The sequence below is a fragment of the Aulonocara stuartgranti genome (genome assembly GCF_965226115.1).
Source record: "Aulonocara stuartgranti genome assembly, chromosome: 14".
In the NCBI taxonomy this organism is placed as follows: domain Eukaryota; kingdom Metazoa; phylum Chordata; class Actinopteri; order Cichliformes; family Cichlidae; genus Aulonocara; species Aulonocara stuartgranti.
This window is the reverse complement of record NC_138950.1, coordinates 38,561,712-38,576,523: the sequence shown is the minus strand read 5'-3', so window position 1 is coordinate 38,576,523 and position 14,812 is coordinate 38,561,712. Positions and strand designations below refer to the sequence as shown.

The 14,812-nt window shown below is 41.6% G+C and overlaps 1 protein-coding gene across 2 annotated transcripts in view; it reads right to left on the bottom strand.

Moving 5' to 3' along the window:
• The window catches only part of bcas3 (BCAS3 microtubule associated cell migration factor), a 319,739-nt gene that overhangs the window by 63,873 nt on the left and 241,054 nt on the right, over nucleotides 1-14,812 (bottom strand). Inside the window, exon 23 of one of the 2 annotated variants that reach the window (XM_082502294.1) lies at nucleotides 12,494-12,531. The exons of the other annotated variant lie outside the window; for it this stretch is intronic. Coding sequence (XP_082358420.1) covers nucleotides 12,509-12,531 — 23 coding nt within the window. The 3' untranslated portion in view covers nucleotides 12,494-12,508. Of the gene's footprint in view, nucleotides 1-12,493; nucleotides 12,532-14,812 lie in introns of those variants that run through there. 2 annotated transcript variants of the gene reach the window in all.

The window sequence follows — 14,812 nt, the reverse complement described above, 5'->3', positions numbered from 1 at the left end:
TATATTTTAACATTAAAAACATGAAACATCTACGTGGCTTTCTCTCGCTCTTTGAATTGCTTTGTGTATTTGTCCCGTTTCACCCTAAGATTCATTAACCTGTCATCTAATCCAGTGTTACGCTGTATTAAACACCTGTCACGGTCAAGTGCAATTTAGTTGTGATGGCAGGCCCTGAGCTCATCTGTGCTGGGTGGAATTGAGACTGAAATCGAGATCATTGCTGATTCCTAACAACGTCTCGCTGTCCTCACCCTCTGATAAGGAGTGATAATCTTTGTTTTTGGCTCTGCCACTGTTTTCTGCCCTATGGCCACACTGGGCTTTGACAAATTAAGGCTGACAACTATAATTATGCCAGCTAACAGTTTGTGTCTATATCAACCGTTTTTAGAGAAAAAAAAAAAATTACACTGAATTTACAGGAGTTTGTGATTCTTTAAAATTTCTGCTGGTGACTTGAATAAAAACAATAATGCAACCTGAAGCATGTAGGCCATAGTCAAGCTGTATTTCAGTATTTATATATACTAACACTTTTTCATTCATTCTTTATCTCTGCACAACATCTATCGTTTCATCTTCTTCCACCCCGTGTGTTTTGTGCCGAGTCATTAAATTAGACCGTTTAACCTTTAAGCATGCCGCGCTCTCTCTCCATGCTAGTGATATAGTAGAGGTTGAGCTGGTGTATGTGTTATGGTTGCCCCCTAATGAGAGATCAAAGCCTTGAGGTCCTGACCCTGAGAGGAAGCGCTGGGAGTGGAGCTTTAAATCTCTGTGCTTCCCCTGCTCCCACTCCTTTGTCCCTGATATACAAATATATGCAGACCTACACATAACAAATGTGAGAAATTATCAGGCTGTGTTGCGTTAGGGGGCAAAAGGTCTGGGGTGTATGCATTCTTAGTAAGTTTGCTAGTTTAGCTCACTTGACTATGGGCAGAAATCGAAAGGGGCGATTCTGAACAATGTGGTTAAAACGCACTCAAATGTATTTAATAAAGATAAAGTGTCACTCAGGCTGCACAGTTGTGCTCTTAGACACAGCCACAGCATGAAAGAGGAAGAACTTTAAATTCCTTCCTATACTGTGACAACTGATGAACAGTTTTATTCAGCTGAGTCTGGATGTGTTCTGTGGCAGTGTGGCAAAGAGACATCGAGCCTTCACATATTACAATATCCTCCCTACAGGACGGGGATCAATACGAGCACCAGCACTTAGAGAGCAGACACAGACAGCATATTGTGAAGGGACTGTCAGGATGCTGACAACACCATGGGTAAACACACATAGAACTATTCATGGCTGCATGCATACTTCATCACACGCCCAGTTGTGTATATGAGAATGCATCACTACTCATGCCCGTTGATGTATGCAGTCGCACACACCTTTGACATGTACACACATCAACTGGTTGCAGGCCCCTGGCTTGGGGAGGTGTAATATTTCAGTAATGTGATGGAGTTTGATCCAGGGTGTCCAGTGTCCCATAGAGCTGCTGTTTTATTAGCACAAAGAGCACTCAGGGGCTCTCCAGTTCTCTCTCACGCACACACACATGCACACACTCAGTTTCATACGCACACGTCTGTACAGTCCAGTAACCACATGGACTCTATAGACTACACATGCATAGAGTGTTCAGCTGCAAAATACAAGCAGCAGCTTTCAAGAAGCGGCCCGATGCCTTAGGTATCCATGAAAGCCACATCCTGCCTGAATCATGTCCCAGAGTTAATACATCATCAAACTTCCTTCTTTTAACCAAACACCTGAAGCGAGTGGAAGACCTTGAGGTCACTACAAATCCCATCATGCCATACATTCAGACTGGAAAGCAAAGTTGTTCAATATTGGCATTAGTTAGCATCACTAGACGTTATCTGGTGTCTTCTTAGTAAAGCTGTTAAACCTGTAATGTGACTTCAACATCAGAGCAACATTGTGACATTAGTGGGCCTGGTCATGTACACGCTGCCGATGTGAAAAAGAGGACTTTCACATAAAAACAGGTTTTTTAGAGTGTTTTCTGAACAAAGAGCTACTATTAAAAGTGCAACACAGACGTTATGATGTCACGGGGCTGTATGGTGGGTTAACGGCGTATAGAGCACATGGCTGTCACAACAGACAACGAGATTATGATGCTAAGGTACAAGAAAAGCATAAGACCAGCAACGAGTTAGACCACGGGACTCCTTACAAACCAAAGCAGGGATCCTTTGCATATTGGCAGCATATTTACTAAAATCATTGTATCATCTGGATGCGTCATCAAATTTCATAAAACTGACTAAAACCACACAATGGTGGAAATTCTTCTTTGGAATGATTTTCCATTCGTAATTTAGAGGCCGTGATCAGACCGGCTACCGTCTGGCAATGTCAAAGATTCTGAAGGATGTTGTGATGTGATGCCAACTTATCACAGCTTCATTTTTCTATTTGAGTAAATAGGTTTCAGTTATTGAGAAGAGACTCCTAACTTTAACCTAATTTAGTTGTTTGTCACCATGTTTCATGGCCCTCTTGAACAACTTGAACTAAGCAGTTAGAGCCGGCCTGCTAATATACACGATCAACACTTGAAGGATCCTAGTAATCTTAAATTTAAAAAAAGACTTTACTTGCTTTACTTGAAAAGAGCAGAATGTCCTGAAGAATACTAAAGTTTTCTGTCCTGTGAAAGTTTATTTTAGTATTTCCTGCGAGAAACATATTATACTCATCATTTCAAATATTTCTGGGCTAATTGCTTCTGATTGTCAAACAGCATTGATTATGTGAAGACTGGCCATGTGGGCTAAAAGCATTGATATTGGATCTACTTCTGTTAAGTCTCTACCAATCCCGTGGCTACACCCAGAAATAAAGTCAATGTGAAATTTGAACAACTTCACCTCATATTTTTTTTTTTCCTTTTTTCCAATATCAATACGAGCTCACTCTGCTCTTTTATAGCAATCACTATCAGGGGAGCATCACTAGCTGCGTTATTGACAGAGAAAGGATGGTCTGGATAATGCATAGACTGTGACTGCAGAGTGGATCGTATTAACACATCTTATTGATGTGGCTTTTAACTGATATCATATTCATACACAACATGATGTGTGGAAATGGTCCATATGAACTGGTGATGTAGCTCAGAGTTTCATCTTGTGATCACATAATAGACTAATGACATTAAGAAATCATCGTATTATGTGAATCATCCTCATAAGACTTGCATTTGCTTTTCAGCGACACCCATGTGAAAGAGGATGTCTAACTGGAAGCTGCCCTTTCCTGGGAAGCAAAACAAACACTTTCTCATTTTACCTGCACTTTTTTAAACACTCAGCGGAGGAAGGTCAGCGTCTTAAAGCTCCCTATGTACAGCTCGCTTTATAAGACAACAACAACAAATTAGCTCAGCGGAAATTGCTTCAAGTGCTGCAGATTTTCATCTTGTGATCACGTATGTAGTGAAATTAAAACACAGCATGAGTCATCATAAGACTTGCATTTGCTTTACAGAAACAGGACTATTAACAGCCACGGTGTGCCCATATAAGCAAGAAGCCGTATTCCTGTCATGGGAAAAAAAAAGGCTTTCGATCAGCATTCAGATTACCCTTGAAGCCTCCCCGAGAGCCCAGCTGATGAAATTAGTTTAGGTGGGTTATCAGCTGCTTATGGTAATCTGCTATATCCTTGATTTTGTGTTTCTCATCTCCGTGTTCGGTGCTGCTGCAATGTTGATGATTGTCTCCATCTGTGTTGCTGAAGCTTCTAACGGTTTGATCCTGCACTGTGATGTTGAATGCCATGTACACGTTAATAAACAAGTACTAAAGTACAGTACAATATTTTCTATTTTTGTCAAGCAGTATTAAAGAGAAAGAAATAAACTCGTCCATCCATTTATTTGCCGGCTGTGGGTAACGAGCTGAGTCTGGTTGACTACTAACCGGACGATTCAACCCTCGACTCCTCCAGTCTGCATGTCAGAGTCGTCCTGGGTCAAAGAATGAACCTGATCCTCATTCCCGCTGCTTCACACTCGGCTAGCTTACATTACCACATTAACATTAACTAACCATTCCTAATATTATTTCTGTTCTGCAAATCATCTTTTTTCCTAAAGGCACCTGAGCAACAACGGTGCTGCGTATCTGGGCCCAGGATACTCGTGCAAAAGACGTTATTAATCACTAGAGTTTAACCTGTGGGTTAAATAAATGTTAAACATAAATAATAAACGTCAGGAGTGATGCGGCTCTATGACCAAAAAACTCATGTTTTGTACTGAAGGTCAGAACTGTAAGAGAAAGGCGAACTCTGGTCCAAAGCAGCCGACTGCGAGTGATTTTATCCGATTGAAATTTTCAGTAAATACCAGTATTAGCTCGCGTGTCTCACCAATGCCTGGGCCTTTATGATTTTTTACAGTGGACTCTGTTTGACAATCGGTGCCATCCTGCTATAATCTGCTAGATGTTGAGAAACCCCAGTGATGACATGAGCCACGAACTGGCAGCGATACCCTCTGACAGCAGACGCAGCACAATCCATAACCCTTACCCAAACACCCCCGCCCCGTGCTCCTGATGGATTAGCCCGTGTCTATAGGGTCACACAAGGATGGGCCAGCTCAAAGGAGAGGAGGGTGTTGTGAGGAGAGAGGGGTGTCTGCCCTGTCTCACCTCTACTGGCCTTTGGCGTGGTCTGTGATAGGATTGGGCATATCTAAGCCAGAGGGAGGATAATGAATGAGGGTGTATTATTTGTGAGTGTGTGAGACGGTGCCAGGAACATGTGTTATGAATCTATCAGACTGGGCGCCCGGGCCGTCATCGGGTGGAGAGGGGTCCAATTCCAAATGCACTGGACTGCTAGGATGACTGGCATGTATGACAGCTACCTGACCCTCCCCGCACACATTTCCCTCCACCCTGACAAACAAACGCACACAAGCTTCCCCAGTGCTCGACACTTTAGACTGATTGGGCTAGCAACTGCAACAGCTGGCTGGGGATTAAGGCACGGCCAGATTCAGTGTGTATATATTTCCATGTGTGTGAGTGTATGTGTGTGTTGTTGCAAAGGGACTGGCTGGTCCCTCTGGCACCTGTCGCCTAAACCCAATCCCTGCCCTCCTAAGCCGGGTGGATGAGCGGAGCCCCGTCCTCCTGTGGGACCCTGCACTCCTGCCCCAACGTGCTGATAAGGTCAGCTGGGTAGCAGGGCATGCTGGGGGTAAACAGGGGTGAGAATGAGGGCGGGAGTCAAATTAGGAGGGTTGTCACTCCAAACAGATGTGAGGATATATACCTCGTGTCCGAAACACAACAACACGGTGAAAACAAGCTTAAAGGAGCGTTAAATTACAACAAACATGTAAACGATACACGAGTGACCTCAATGCCACCACTGCGAGCACCCACTAGGGAGAACATTATGGGGTCAACACAGCTTATGCGGATCAGTGTGCTATTAATGGGACTTATAACACATGAGGGTGAAAGGGTCTGACAATTTTACCCTAGGGCTGAACGATATATCGCATTTGCGATAATATCGCGACATGATCAAGTGCAATTTTCTAACCGCAAAGGCTGCGATTATACTCTGGACATGTCCAAATTCATGGGCTGCATCCTCCTGAGGCCGCATTTGTAGACCGATTACGTCACAGCGACGCGCGGCTGTCCAAATTACTACCATATCCCAGAATTCATAGCACGGCCCAGCCAAACTCCAGTTTCCAGCAATGGCGGCCGCTACTAAGTTTTAAAATTACTCATACTAATCTTTCAGGGTCACAAAATAAACTTTTAACATATTTTCAGGCGAGAAAGTAGTTGTGTAAACATCAAATATCTGCTCGGTTTATCAAGATATCCCATATTTGCAAAAGTGCTTCGACGTTTTCAGAGGCGTCTGCTACCCACCAGCTCGACAGCTAGCCGGGAGCTCGAGGGTTACTGATGCGGCCGAGAACGGCACAACTCCCGGCACATCATTTTCAGATCACCGCGGAGTTTCGCTGCTCGGGTTAAACGTAATATATAAGTCACTTAGACAACCTAAAAATGTTATTGTTGGGCTTTTTTCAGTGTTTTGTTTGTTCGTGAGTAAATCGGTTTGGCTGAGATTAAAGTTATTAGATTAGATAAAATAAAACTTTATTAATCCCCCGGGTGGGTTCCTCCTTGGTTTTCACACAGCTGACTAAACGTCAAACAGAAAACTTATTAAACAGAAGTATGAGACAGTCGAGAATTTACGCCAGTGTCTGGTTATATTTTAGATAGCAAGAAGCAGACGGCCGAGTTTATTAAACTCCACCGAGACAGCGGCGACGCTAATCAGAACTAGACCGTCCAATTTCACGCCTTTAAACTTTAAAGGCGTGTTTGTGTGTGTGTTTATACAATTGCTATTATGTTTGCACTTTATGTGTAATGTTACTGACTGCAGAGATCAGTAAGATGTGTGTATTTTTTATTTATTAGTTTTATTTATTTAATATTATTTTTTAATTGAATGACTGTCTAGTAGTTCACAGATGTGGAAAAACTGAGTGTGGTAAAGCCACTGATTTTGTTTATGTATATTTCTGCAATCTGCACATTGTACTGACTTTCATTTTAATGTTTACACCAGGGTTCCTTGTCAGCACTTTATGCTCAGATGTTTGTAAGCTAAAAATAAACTATTGTGTATGTTCAAATATACTGTTGTGATTGAAGAAGTTAAATAAAAATGTCAGTCATCAATTCATGCATCACCTCATGTCATCATAACAGAGGTCTGTCTTCCAGGAAAGAACAGTTTAAAATTAATGTAATATAGTATTGGCCATACTATATGATGTATTGCTTGTCTTTGTTTAATAATACAGAAGACAAATACCTTAAAAAATAATCGCATATCGCATCGCAATCGCAATATTGGGGCAAAAACTCGCAATTAGATTATTTTCCATAATCGTTCAGCCCTATTTTACCCCTGTATCTGCAAAACAGCGTGAACACATATAGTGAAATATTGGCAGGAGAGCACACATGCTGACCCTTTCATAGCCAATTCTGATGAGAGAAGATAGCACTGAGCTCTCAGCGCCCTGCCTACGACTCGTGTGATGGCTCTATTTCCACAGCTGCTCAGCACATCTTCATCTGTTGCTGTTTGTTAAGAAAGTCCTTAATACTCACTAGATGATAGCACGACAGTTTTCCAGGAATTTTACGTTGAAAAACTGAAATACTTCAAGATCAACACACTTGTTTGGTACTTGTTGTCTGCATTGTTTTGGTTAGTTTGGAGGCTTACAGCTCGCAGAGAGTCAAGAAGCAAGAGGGTGAAGCGCATGTGAACGTGAGAGCCAGCACAGACCAAAGAGCAAAGTCAGCTTTAGCGAGCCATAGAAGTGTTTGCTTACAAATAAACAAAAAACAAAAAATAGACACAAATGTGACAAAAATCTGCGTCTTCCGGCTGACAAACCTTTCAGGTTTATTCACATCAAATCACCGCAACAGTAACCACAAGGCATATTATACTGTAAGCTTAACAAGTCCAGTTAGACCAGTCAGGAGTGGTCAGCTGGGGGATTTGCAGCATCTCTACAAATCTTTGCTGCAACGATGAAGCAGGGAGAAGCATGACCACTCTATGCCACAAGTGCAGAAACACACAGACAAACAAACACAAATCATATTTCATTACTGTTGATCTACCCTGTTAAAAACACAAGGGCTGAAATATACATTTTAAGTAATAAAACTTTTTGAGATGCAGTTGCATTAAAGAGAGAAGAGAAAACAACATTTTTACAGCCAAAACTTTCAAATCATAATTAATGCAAGAATTTTACCAGCTGTGACATCACTAGGCTGTATTTTAAAGTCAGACATGAATTTTTCTATTGTACATTATATGAGTTCTAAATGTGCCCTGCATGGACTGCTCTATTATTTAGACTTGATTACGTGTTGCATGGTAACCACAGTCACAGGGACATGTTTATTACATGATCCTAGTTTTTAGATTTAGAAGTTTTCTAACTCGCTCCTTCACATACTGTTGGTGGTTAGCTGAGTAGCCTCCCATGACATGTTTATTACAGGCTTTGTGTCTGTGTGGCATGGCAGTGATGTGTAGAGCCCGTTAAGTGAATGACAGAAGTCATACGCTTTCAGTTTCATCAATTTTATGACAAGATTATGAGCACGTAATGCCAAAATTCAGCACATTCCTTCTGCTATTTATCTGAAAACCACCCTCACTTTGAGATATGAAAACAAGCATTTTTATGATTTCTGATCCATTACATATGATGTAATCAATGCCCTCAAGCTGCAAACGAGCAAGTAAAGAAAGCACCCTGTGATGCCTGTCACACAAGTTTTAATGTCATTTCTGAAGATGTGCTTAACTTTTATGGAAACACAGCGAGGGAAAGTAACATTTACTTCCTGTCATTTTGCCACATCTTTCAGACAAGTTCAATTCATTAACATAATTTAAGTTAATTAATTAAAGATTTAGATTTTAGATATTATACTAAAAGTTTATAAAATGAAAACATAATTCAAAATTCACGACTAAAACGGATGAATAGACTAATTGTATGGATTTGATGTACAACGCTGTGTGAGACTTGCAGATATTTCTTAGTATGGATTGTTTTGGGATTATTGCAGATTACAAAACAACACTGCGTGAAATCTATTTTTACACCAGGTGCTGCTGGAGTGTTTGTGCCCTGCATGTGCAGCCCAGCGAGTTTTAGTCGTGCCTTCTTGTTCTGTTTGACTATTGGCTGGTTTAATCAACCGTGCATGAGTAGGTGTGTGCGCCTGTTTGTGTGTGAGAAGTCGGGTCTTTTCTGGCCCTCAGCAGATCGGTGTGATAGAAAGCAGATCCAGGCTCTGCTTCTTTTCACCCGGCGCTCACAATAACCTCAAACCAGAAACACACACACGCGCGCACACACACACACTTGCAGGTAAGCAAGATTAAACAAAGCAACACAAACGCATGGAGTCAAAGTACTGCGCCGTGGACACACTGCTACTGCTTTGCCGAGCACATAGTGACAGGCCCCAGTCTTACTGACACACGCACACACACCAGTGTCTCCAGCCCTGTCAGGCTCTTTGACCGTGGCGAGATTGCATTACACCTCAGAGGAGGAAACTTTTAACACAACGTCTGGCTGTGGCGTCCAGAGGAATAGTCATTAAGTGAAAAAGGATAACTGAGGAAAGATAAAACATTCCCACATCTGACACGCTCACACGCAAACGCAGGGAGTTTTATAAGATGGGCAGAAGTGCTAGGTGAAGCTGTAAAAGCAAAAACAGGGGCTGTTTCCAAAGGAGGGGTTGCTCTGAACACACTGGTACAATAATATCACAGCACGGCTATAAATGTCACAAGTTCAATCTTCAGAGTGACTGTAATATTAGCCGCAGTGATTCGCAGACAGGGAGGGGAATCTCTGCCAAATGTCAGAGTGAGGCCACGAATCAACAATCAGACTTGGATACAATGTTCCTGCTACAGGTGAGGATGCAGCTGTTTTCTAAACCTCTCTGTTACCTTAATTAATTACGACCTCACATTTTTGCTCACGTGCAGAAAAATCCCCTTAAAAATACAAACTAAATTAGCGTAACCCTTCCTTTTTAGCCTCGAAGGTTAATAATAAATGAATGCGGAGCATTGTGCCAAAGGGTTTTGAAACGCTTGGCTAATAATTTTTCTTTGGTAAGATGAAAGGATGTTTTTCTACTCGGTGACTCAGGGCACCGCCCAATAAACATCGGTAGACGTAATGGTTTCACCAGCAAAGGCAGCCAGAGAGAATGTGATGAATTTTCCTTATCGGAACTTCAAAGTCCAACATTTTCCATCATTTGAGGAAGAGTGTGAGAGAAAAGCAGAAAGGCTTTCTGGCAAAGTGTTACTGCGATGCCTCCACTTGATATGAACACACACGTCTGACTCATTCTGCTGGCCCTGAGAGTTCACCACTTGAAGGAAATGATTTACTCGTCCAAATCCTCCCTCTTGTTTGATCCCAGGGAGCTGGAGCAGAGGTGGGGGAGACGCTAGTTTACCAAAGTGTGTTTTTGCCATCCTTTCCCTCCCTCTTCTTCTACTTTTCTAGCTCCTCTGCTTAGGTCGGCCATTTTGTAATTTACTGCAGTCATAAGGCCCGTCGTCGGCTACGAACGGCGCGGGATTATGTGAAACGCTGTCTGGCGGCATATTTCACAAAGGAGATCAAACAGAGAGCTAAGTGATTTCTTTTTTTAAGGGCAATAAGTTACAGAGTTCCTTCTCGCAGCCTCGAAGGGGATGACTTTGCAAGATCTTCAACTGAAGTATTCATTGCACTTCACAGAATTTCGAAGAAGAAAAGGCTCAGTAGCTCTGGATGTTATCCACAAACTAGAGCCAAATTCTTTGCATGCAAAGTGCACAAAACATACCAGACTTAATACTTCTCAGAAAAAAAAGCAGACGTTTCCACCTCATCTGTCAAAAAGGCAATCTCGCCTCCAATCGGGAGATCTGTAGTTTGCTAAATCCGCACAGAGGAGAGGTGGGCAGCAGTCCAGTTAGAGAAAGAGAGACCAACAGAAGATTAGCTGCTGATCGTTCATCATACCGAAAAAAGGAGACGGTCTCGGCAAAAACAAAACTAAATGAGAAGACGGACACAGCTTGTGGCACAATGTTTGCATTGAAGCAAAGCTGTCAAAGGGGGCGGGACAAAAGCATCAGTGACAGATTCAGATATTTTCACTAGAAGGATTTCACTCACCAGAGTCGTGAATTTAAGACTCCTGATGGTTGCACTTTAAGTCAATCCAGCAAACTAAACAAAAGTTAGCCAACGTGGCGAAAAAACACTCTGCTTAGACAGAAGTGGATAAAAAACCAGAGACTGATTGACGGACACGTTTTTAAACTGGACCGCAGTTTATCTAGGACTGCACAGTCTGGTACTGTGGGCAACACAGCACGAGTTAGTGCGATTCCCAGTTAAAGTGGTAGTGAAGACGGTGTTGGTGTCAAGGTTTGCAAATATGTATTAGTTGCGTATATTTGACAGAAAGAGACAAAAAAATATTTCAAACAGCATTAAATAAAATAACTCCAAACAACCATATGCACAAAAGAACTCCCTACTGTGGCTATGACAATATTCCAGTGTGGACCGATGTGGACAGATCCACTTTGCCATCTGGCACGCGCGCACGCTCTCACGCACACACACCTGGGGGCAGCCAACACTTGTGCTCGTGAAAAACAAATACAGATGGAAATGCGTGCCAACACACACAGAATCAAAGCGCCCGGTTGTGCACCTACACACACAAACAGCACCGAACGTGTGATGAGAAACTCCAGTAGCAGTTTGGCTGTGCCGGTGTCAGCGCTGTGCAAACAGAGGCCGGTTGTTGACGCGCCAGATATATGGGTGTTATTCTTCCTCTGCGTACGTGTACGTGTGTGCGCGTGTGCGTGGATCGCTGCTGGGACTCCCCTTGGCTAAACCGAGCCTCCCACACCTTCTCTTCCTCAGAACCCCGTCACTCTCTCTCTCTGTGGATGGATTGATGAGGAGCCCCACTTCCCTCATCCTCCCTGAGTTTCTCACGGAATAGAGGGAGAAGAGGAAGATTGAAGAAAGCTGAGCCTATTGGCCATCACTCATTCCTATTCACCTTGGGAGTGTGAAAACCCCCCCGAAATACTGGCAGTGACGAATGGAGCAATAAAGCTATATGCGCCTAGAAGAACACGCAACGCTGCTCATGTTGTGGGAATGTGCACGAATGACATCACCAGCACAGGGATTTAAATACTGTACCTGCCGACTTACATCTGTGCTTTGCACACTCAGTTTGACCAAAGCTGCCAGTAGAAACTGTCTATTGTTTTTATACACTTTAGTAAATATTACTAACAGCAGGGGTGTAGCCATCATTGAGGACACGGGGAAGGCGGGCGTTCCCAGCGCTCCAGTGATTGAAACTCTGCTTACGTTAAGGTGAATAACTGAACAGCATTTTATTGATTTCATAGTAAAATATTAACAAACTGAGCATAATATAATATATATGTACAAAATGAAGCTAAGAAACAACATAATACTTATTGTCTTCTTGCTCACTGCCTCAGCAATGCAGAGATAAAGAAATGTGGACCCTGGTCTGTGCAACTCTGAGAAGTTAATACAGGAAATTTCTTTCTGAAACGTGAAGTGTCAGGTAATAACGCAGCAAGAGGTCGTCTAAAACATAAACATAAAGGCTTTAAGCATTATTTGATAATAGTGGCATTGGCGTGATGGCTTTATTATCTGACACTTTTATTTACACTGGGGCACCAAGGGGTCACCATTAAAAGCACAATTAAAGGGCAGCCTCACGACCTCTCCGTTTCAAAGGGATTTCACAGAGACCTCGCCGTCAATTTCATTTGGTAATCTCATAAAATGAAAGAACACTGACCTGTTAGAATCCATCCCACGTCATCAGCAGGACCACATGGAAAAGAGAAAAGAGAACAGTTAGGAGGCAAAATAATGCAGACATGCATTCATCTGTACACGAGCACGGGTTATGTCACAGATCACAGGCTAATTAGTTCTTCACTCCAGGTGGTGACAGTCCTGCTCTGCGGGGAGCCACAGCAGCCAGTGTGTGTGTTTGTGTCAAGTGTCAAAGAACTTCTTAGCACCTCATCACCTTTGACCTCCTGGGGGTTGTTACACGATGAATAACATTAACACTCGATTGCGAGTACACACAAAGACACACCCAAACACGAGGGTAAAGTATCCCCAGCCTTTAATAGTAGTCGACTGATTTTACAAGTCGTTGTCATCGCTCGTGGCAACTTTACGAGTTGTTGGAGTTTTTTGTTGGTAGTTGTGACTTGAAGTCAGCTGTTACTCATTGAATTTACCCATTAATAAATATGACCCCTCTGTAATGGACTGGCAACTTGTCTGGGATACCTCTTGCCTAATGTCAGCTGGGCTAGGCTCCAGCTCCCTGTGGCTAAGTTAGGATGATGGACAGAAGCACAGATTACCAAAAACAAAGTAACAAAATCATGTTACAACAGAGATGTTGCTTAAATAATATGGCCAATGGTTACAGTGTATGAAAGTATCCAGAAACCAGAAAGAAATTTGAAGCGAGTCAGAAACACTCTGAATCTAAAATGTGATTGTTTTAGAATGACCCGATAATTTAAGGAAGTGATAACCAGTCTATAGCAGCCATATTCAATGTTCCTAAATAATTCTCCTTCCCAGAGTAAAGAGATAAATAATAACAGATTCTGAGGGTATTTGCTAGAGGTGGGAATCACCATACATCCCACGATACGATATTATCACAATACTTAACGCACGATACAATATTATTGCAATTTTTTAAAATATTTTGCGATATTCAGATTCTGTACATAAAGTTAAACTTTATCAATATTCATTTTATCTAATATCAAAGTCTCACACTCAGTCTTTCTCTCATTTCAGTTTTATTGTTGACAAACTGAACGGTTTGTATTACAGTCTAGTCCAACTTAACTGAATGCAACCATCTGGTACAATTACAGCTATTCTGAACTATGCAATTTATGAAAACTATGCAGCCCCTTCAGCAACTGAAGAATTTGAAAGTAAATTAAAACAAAATATAATTTTACATTAAATAAAAAAGTTTTAAACTTAATTAAAATAAAACATGTCTTAAATTAAAATAAGTAAACTGTCATGTTTATTGCTGCCAAAAACAAGTTAAACACATTTGGACAGTGAAGGAATGTCAGGATTGTTGCTCAGAAAAAGGATCAACATGCTCTGAAGTCAGAGCACAAAAACCTTTTTTGTAACAAAATATCGATTTCTGCTGTCCCTGTATCGATACATTATTAGCAAACAAAATATCACGATACTACACAGTATCGATTTTTTCCCCACCCCTAGTATTTGCTAAAAAAATTATCTTTATTTTTGTGAATTTATAACTTCAATCTGACACAAAAACTCAGAGGAATCTTTACACATTTCCTAGTATTCGTTATCTCACCTCATGTTAAATTAGATTTGATTCAAAATGACACGTTATTACTGGATGTCATCACGTACCCTCTAATGTCTAATTCACAGATGTTGGAGTATCTGGACTTTTCTCATCACTGCAGTGAGTTTCTTGTCTCAGACTGACAGATCACACGCTGCTTGTCATAGTCGGTCTTTTTTCATATCGACGTTTTTTTTAAAATTGCACCACACTGATTGTCTCAAGGGAAACAATATTCAGAATCTCTGCTATTTCACCTTGATTCTTGCTACTTTTTATCTTCTTTAAAAAACAAGCTGTGGCTTTTCTGGCTTCTTCTTTGGACACAGTTGTCTCGGTTTCTTTAGTCTGACTTTTATTAGTTTCTTGCAAATTCATTTCCACTCCCACCGGGAGGTAAAAGTATTTCCTTATATAGAAAAGTGGTGGTGTGGCATTCAGATTTTCTTGTTTTTACGCAGGGTAAGAAGACTTACATGCACACATTAGTAAACAAGGGCCATTGCATTTGTTTAGAAACTATTATTGAGCTAAATAAAATAGTAATATCTGAACTCCAAAGTCAGCCACGACCACGAAGGAGCGCGGGCCCATCATACTGATGGTAGGAAAAAGCAACAACATGATTAAATTTGTTATTACTACTATAATTATACTTTTAGGGTGTGTTCCACAGGTGTCAATCATGTTAGCTTGT